At 53.0% G+C, this 7,475-nt stretch overlaps 1 protein-coding gene across 1 annotated transcript; it reads right to left on the reverse strand.

Annotated features, from left to right (window-relative positions):
- Nucleotides 1-267: 267 nt before the first annotated feature.
- Arsi (arylsulfatase family member I) lies at nucleotides 268-6,461 on the reverse strand. The gene is made up of 2 exons (XM_057788868.1): nucleotides 5,995-6,461; nucleotides 268-2,414 (listed from the first exon to the last, which is right to left on the reverse strand). Exons 1-2 carry the CDS (start codon nucleotides 6,303-6,305, stop codon nucleotides 1,010-1,012), a joined length of 1,716 nt encoding a protein of 571 aa, XP_057644851.1. The 5' UTR covers nucleotides 6,306-6,461; the 3' UTR covers nucleotides 268-1,009.
- Nucleotides 6,462-7,475: the final 1,014 nt, after the last annotated feature.

Here is a 7,475-nt window from a genome sequence, read left to right on the forward strand (position 1 = left end):
TGGGTCCCCCAGATGCAAATGTACACAGTGGTGCCCAGAACAACCAGAAGTAAAGACTTCTGGATCATCCGCTGTACGCAGAGAAACACGGAGGCCCAGAGAGGGTCATGGGTTTGCCTGCAGCCACACAGTGAACCCATGGCAGGACTCCCTTCCCACCTTTCTTCCCGTTCCCTTTGCTAACAGAGAGCTCACACGAGGCCCCCAGGACACACATGCATGCACACACACAGAGACCAGCATCTCTTGCCCGTGGGAAAAGGCACTTTAATCAAGTTCACAGGCTCCTCCACAACCATTAGCGTGGCCAGTTTTCTCCAGCACTGTGAGGTAGGCCAAGCCAGGACTAGCATCTCCCTACCCCTTTGCAAGTGGGGAAATCAAGGCCCCGGGGGAAAGGACTGTGCCCAAGGCCAAAGGAGATGATTGGTTCAAAGACTTTTCACAGCTGTTTCCTCAGGACCCAGGCAGGTCCTCCTGGATGCTGGGGACAAAAAGAGGGTGTTCCACTAGCTCCCACATCTGAGGGCTCTGGGAATGTAAAGATTCTCATACCCTAAACTGTCCATCCTCATCGGGTCCTTTAACAGAGCAGCTGGCTATGCTCCAGCTGATGTCCAAGAGCACCACAGAGACCTGGAAAGAAGTCACGGACTCACGTCATCCCGAAGGGGGCAAGATCAGCAAGGAACTCTGCCATGAGCCCAGTCACATGTATACACTGGAGTCATAAAGTTACCAGAGCTCATCTTAGAGGTGAGGAGATTGAGGCAGAAGACTGCTATAGGTAACCTTAGGTCACAGAACAAACACATCGGGAGAAAGGCAGGATTGGGACCCAGGCATCCCAGCTGGGTTGGTGCCCTCTCGCAAGCCCCACATGATTCAGCCCTTTCTGTGCCCTCCCTCCACATGCCTGCAGAGGAGACTTGACCTCGGCCTTCTCCCTGAGAAGCAGCAACGGGACAGTATCTGAGGAGGAGCTGAGATTCCCTGCCAACCCCAGCCATCAGATCCGGTGGGACATCAGCCTGGTATTGAGTTTACGGAAAAAAGATCGAAGCTTGCAAATCTTGCATTTCTTCTTGCGGCGACCCTGGGAGAAACTTCGAGCCCTGCCTTCCCCCTCCTCCTCCTCTTCTTCCTCATCCGTGGCCCATGGTCCCCAAGCACCCCCATTAAAGTCAGGATGGGCCCGAGGGTTCGCAGCTGGGTAACGCACAGGGATAGCAGTCCGGTTATAATCAGCAAGGCGAGCCAGCAGGGTGCGGACGACGTCAGGGCGCTGGCCAGCCAGGTCCTCTCGCTCATAAGGGTCAGCACTGATGTTAAAGAGCCACACAGCCTGGCGGATGCTGGCCATCCGCTCTAGGTTCCACCAGCTGCCAGGAAAGGATGCCAGTGTCTGTGGTGGGATCCAGTCGCCATAGCCCGGGTCTCCAGTGAGCAGCTTCCACTCTCCCACCCGGATAGCAGCCTGCACAGCTGTATTCCAGATACCAAATCCACCTTCCAAGGAGCCATGCTGGGCATGGTTGTAGAGGGGGTCAATGTTGTGTAGGATCTCCGTACGTGGTGAGGCCCGGCCCTCGCTGATGGCTGGCCACACATCGTAACCATCCAGTCCATCAGCTGCCGAGGTAGTACCACCGGCCAGACCCACCAGTGTTGGGTACCAGTCTGTGATATGCACCAGGGCCCGACTCGTCCGTCTCTTTTTCTTGAGCAGGGGGCTGTGGACGAAACCCAGGCCCCTCACACCGCCTTCCCAGTAAGTACCCTTGCGTCCTCGAAGGGGCCAGTTGCTACCTCCTGAGAAAGTCTGGCCACCGTTGTCACTGGAGAAGATAATGACACTGTTGTTATAGAAACCATAGCGCTTGAGGGCCCAGGTGATGTTGCGAACAGCCTCGTCCATGCAGGTCACCATGGCTGCGTACTTGCGCCGCGCTACATTGCCCATTGTGCGATAGCGGTACAGGTACTCTCGAGGTGACTGTAGGGGTGTGTGTACTGCCTGGAAGGCCACGTAGAGGAACAGGGGTTTCTGAGGGCTGTGGCTGGCAAGGATGTGGCTGGCACGCTGAGCGTAGAGCAGGGTGGAGTACTGGCCGCTGAGGCCCCAAGCCACACTCTCGCCTTCATGCAGGTCAAAGCCACAGACCCCTGGGCCATCACAGTTGTCATAGGTGTAGTAGTCCACATTACCTGTGAGGGAGCCCAAGAAGGTGTCAAAGCCCCTGCGGGTTGGCAAACACTCCTTCCTGTAGAAGCCCAGATGCCACTTGCCCACCATGTGGGTGGAGTATCCTGCTTCCTGCAGCTTCTGGGGCAGTGTGACCTGGTCCAGGGGCAGGCAGTTGGGCTGCCGTGGGCGGATGATGGAGTGTTGCAATCCAGTGTGGATCTGGTACCTGGTAGTAGAGAATGGATACATGGGAAATACAAGTGAACTGTAGACCACTCCTCCCAACCCTGTCCCCCAGTAGCAACCTGAGATGGTCCTTGGTCTGGTGCCACCAGCAAGAACAGTAACAAAAGTATCAGATACTGTCAAATCCTCACACAAGTGAAGTAGCTATGCCAGGTTATTGATGGGATGGAATAACTGCAGCTCAGAACAGTTAGGCAGGACCACGTTAATAGAAGTTAGCACGTTATGAGTTGAGCCAGGCTCGCTAATGACAACAGTTAAGAGCTAATACCAGGTTCTTGCCCGTGTGTTTCAGCATCGCGCTCCCTTTGAATCCTGCTCACCAAATCCTCACTGTAAACTAAGAAGTACACATTTTTATTCCTACCTCCCAAATAAAGAAACTAAAGCTCAATGATTGACATGACTAGTACGAAGTGTAGGCTGGGTATCCCAGCAGAGGCTCCAGACCCCATCCCTGAGCTCTAAGCTATAAACATAGAGCAGAGCCTGGATACACCAAGTCCTGCTCTCCAAGGCAAACCCCTACTCCTTGAAAACCCACGACAGTATTATTCCCTCAGTAGTTTCTTACAACTCACTCAAAGAGCGAGTTACTTTGTTTCTGGGTCCTCCTCCTCCCCCATACCATGGATTTGGTGCACATCTTTGCTCACTGCTTGACCCTGGGACTACAGTTGTATATGCTTTGGGGCCCAATGATGCAGAATAGGGTTGTCTTTCTATTCCTAGCACCCCAGTGATATGTAAAGCTCACTCAGTTACTTGTGGAATGGCTGGCTGGCTGAGCAAGTGAATGAATGAATTTGGACGTTATGGGAGTCAGAGTGAACTAAGTCCTCTTCTAGGTTTTTCATCTTCTTTAAAAAAAAAGAAGAAGAAAGAAACAGGGGCTGGAGAGATGGCTCAGTGGTTAATAGCACTGACTACTCTTCCAGAGGACCCAGGTTCAATTCCCAGCATCCACATGGCAGCTCACAACTGTCTGAAGATCCAGTTCCAGGGGATCTGACACCTTCACACCAATGCACATAAAATAAAAAGTTAAATAAACCAAAGGACCCAGTTTCAATTCCCAGCACCCACATGGCAGCTCACAACTGTCTGTAACTCACACAGATATACATGTAATGCAGGCATAACACCAATGCACATAAAATAAAAATAAATAATTTAAAAAAAGCAACAACAAAAGTCGGAGGAAGGAAGGACTTTTTGCTCAAGGCCACTCAGCAGTCAGGGGCAGCACTGAGGCTTGAACAGGAGTCCAAACGGTCTGAGCAGCAGTGTTTTCAAGCAAAGTCACCTGCCCAGCTCCTCACATGTGGGACCAGTTGATGTTTACACGTGTAAGTGAGCTGACTGGAATGGGAAATCCCTAAGAGGCACTGTACTCCCAGGCTTTATGAGACCAGCCCTCAGGTGCCTGCTGAGAGTCCAAGGCCTGCCACCAGGGGATGACGCAGTAAGTTTGTAGCAGAATCCTGGTTTCCCTTATTCGTTTACATTGTATCTTCTGCTGCTGTGGCTAGAGATCTGTGTGATCTGCTTTAAAGTGTCTTAAAAGTTGCAAGTCAATAAACCAACTGGAATGTCACAAGGCAGTTTGAATTCCCACACCTTTCCTTACCCCTAGGCAGTTGAGTTAGCCTGAGTACTTGGTATTTGACACCAGTTTTTCCTTAAGACCATTCTTAAGACTTTGCGTGCCACACACTGATTTAATTCTCCCCTCACTGTGTGTGTGTGTGTGTGTGTGTGTGTGTGTTCATGAGTTGGGGTCTACTCATACCAAGGCATGCACAGGTCAGGTCAGAGGACAACTTTCCAGAGTCAGCACTCTTCCACAGTAAGCTCCAGGAATCAAGCTCAGGTCACCAGGCTTACAAAGCAAGCACTTGTACCTCCTGGGCCATCTCACCGACCTACACCTCTTTTGTGAAATGAAAACATGGGACATTATCACAATCCCCAATCTACAAATAATGAAACTGAATCCCTCACCACCACCAGTGCAATATGTGACCCAAAGTCAGACAACTGGCAACTAGAACTATTTTAAACCCAAACCTACCCAACTCATGCTCAAAATCTGTGTGATACAGTTTCTCCAGGCCTCAGGCAAGCTGAGAAATGATTGGATTTGATGGGAGAAGCATCCTGGAGCCCAGACTCCCAGCTGAGCATTTCTGTATAAGGGCGGGGTGCCTGAAGCACTGGTTTGTAATGTGGGTGGGCCAGCTAAGCCTTGCCAAAGTCCATTTGTCAGGGAGTAACATGAGAAACTTTGGGTCTCTCCAGGTCCACCAAACAGGACTGGCTACAGAAGCCACGGAGTAAGCATCTGCAAGACAAGAGCAGACACCGGCTGGCCCTGTGATGCTCTGTTGACTTCTCCAATAAGAGCCTGGCTGCCCATTCAGTTGCTTCCCAAAGTCCTGTTGCTCCGGGGAGGGAAGCACAATGGCAGATTCTCCTCCCTCTTCAGGGGGTTAGTCACTGTCCCGTGCCAGGCCACACCTGCACTGACCCCACTACCAAGCCACACCTGCAACAAAACCGCCCACCCTTCTCCCTCTTCCTGCTCTTCTTCACAGTCCCTGGATCTAAACTCGGGACACAGATGGAAAGAGGGAAAGCACCGCCAGCTGATTTCCAGCTCTGTGACGCCAGCCCAGCATCTGACCTCGCAACCCTCTCTTTCGTAAGAGTCTGAAGTTGGGCAGAGACACTAAGTTGGCCTCTCTCTCTCTCTCTGATTCCACGCCTCATTGTCCCACCCAGGAAACAGGGAGAGATGGGCTCCAGTCCTGGGATCTCAGTAGTGATCCCAAAGCATTCCAGAGCTTCCTTCCAAGGAGAATTAGCTTCAGCCCAGTCCAGGGATTTTCTCCCAAGTGAAGGGAGTTTGCCTTCCACAACTCCCTCCTGTTGCTGAGCTCTTTTGCTCTTGTAATCTCCAGTCCCATCAGGGAACAGCTCATGGTAAGAGGATTCAACACTGGGGAGGAGTCTCCAGTAAAAAACTTGGAGACTTGGAGAGTGAAGCAATCAAACAGCCTCAGGCTAAGGGTTCTGCATCTCATGATTTCTTCATCTTCTCCCAACGGAGCCATCAATGACATGGGACCAGAATCTTTTCAGTAACAAAGACAGATGCTGTCGTTTATTGAGAGTCAGGAAAGTTACACATAATTCATTCACCTTTCACCCTTTCAAGATAGAAACTGCCCTTCACTCCATTTTAACTGACTCCCCATCTGTCAATACACTAAGTATTCAAAATAAGTGTAAAAGAGTCCTCTGATAAAGAAAGGAACAGACGTGTGGAACGTGAGTTATCCTAGAACTACAGAGTAGGTCTCGAACCATCAGAAGCAGTGAATATGAGGGTTGGGAAACTAAGGTCCAAAGAAGGCAAGGGACTTATCGATAACGGATGTCACAGGCAAAGCTAGCTTATAACACGTGCACAGCCTTGTTCCGCTGGGTCTGCAACCTACCAGCTGGGTTAGTTGGGGATTTGGGCACCCAGTCCCGTGAGTCTGAGTCGTGCCTACCTGCCAGTGAGGAGCTGGCTCCGAGAAGGTGTACATATGGGTTGGATGTAATAGTTCTCCAGCTTGACACCCTCAGCTGCCAGCCGGTCCAGCGTTGGGGTCTCGATATCTGAGCCGTGATATCCCACGTCGTGGTACCCTTGGTCATCGGTGAGGATGAAGATGATGTGAGGAGGCTGCGGTGGAGCGGCCGAAGGTTGATCGCTGGCTTCAGCAGGCCCATCGGCCACGAGGCCGGGCTTGGCCCAATCCCAGGACAGGTAGCCCAAACTGAGCAGGCTGACCAGGGAGAATCCAGAGAGGGCATGCATCGTGACGCCTAGCTGGGCACGCGGGGCTCCCAGGGCCTCAGAGCCTCCCGCGCCAGGGGCGCACCGCCCGCCCGCCTGCTCGTCCGCCCTCCTGGATGCAGTGAGAGCCCCTGGGGGTCTCGTCTGGGATCCGCGGTGAAACAGTTGGGCGTCCCGGGAAGGTCAAGCTCGCGCCGAGCCGCCTCCCGTAGCCCTCGCTCCCTCTCCCCCAGCTCAGCCGGGCCAGCCCGAGTCGTGGAGTGGCGGCTTCCCAAAAGTGCTCTCCACCATCCCGGGACTCTTCGCTGCCTTTTTACCTCGATCCCTCCCGCCTCTTAATTTCTCTCACTTCTGCATTCCCTTTCTCCTCCCTCCCCGACCCCCAATTCCCCCCAGCTTAGCTTCTGACCCCGCCCGGAGTCCCCGCAAAGCAGTGCTCCCCACAGGGAGGTGGGCAGGACCCCACAAGGGAAGGGGAGGGAGACACGGGCTGGGCGGGTCTGGGAAGGGACACAGCCCAAGAGAGGGCAAAAAAGTTGTAACATCTGCCTAGCTGAGCCCCAGGTGAAGGGGTGGGACGCCGAAAAGCGTCCCGCCCCCGGGCAGAGAGCCCAGGCCCCGTGCGGCTGGCCGCCAGCTCCAAGGCCTGCTCCTGGCCAGGACTACCCAGAGAAGGGAGGGGGATTGCTTGGAATTCAGTGGAACAATTCCGGAATGGTCCGGCCAGACATTCCTTGATCATGGAGCCTTAGCATAAGAATGCCACCCCTAGAAGGGTTTATTTTCCAAGCCAACTAGGTCATTTCTAGAGATGGAGAGACCGAGGTCCTGAGGTGACCAGGAGCTAACTCTGCTAAGTCACAGACCAAGGTACCGCTTGAGTGGCAGCTCTCTTCAGGTTCTGCCAGCTTCCCTTCCCTCCACTTTTCACCTTCCTCACACCACTTCTCAGCTAGTTGTAGGGTGCTTGGTAGGGTGCACGCCCTGGTCTAGATGGCAGAGGCATTGTATGCATCTTCTACCCAGAAGCTCCCTCCATGCACAGTAGGAGCTCAGTCCTGTCTATTGCATGAATGAGGATCACCTAGGCCAACTCCCCTCTGAGAAGGTAAGCTGGCGGAGTCAAGCCAAGTGTTCCGGTGAGACAGGGACAGTTGTTCCGATTGCTAAGTGCAACTGATTTAAGTCCTG

This window comes from Chionomys nivalis, chromosome 14 (assembly GCF_950005125.1).
Source record: "Chionomys nivalis chromosome 14, mChiNiv1.1, whole genome shotgun sequence".
In the NCBI taxonomy this organism is placed as follows: domain Eukaryota; kingdom Metazoa; phylum Chordata; class Mammalia; order Rodentia; family Cricetidae; genus Chionomys; species Chionomys nivalis.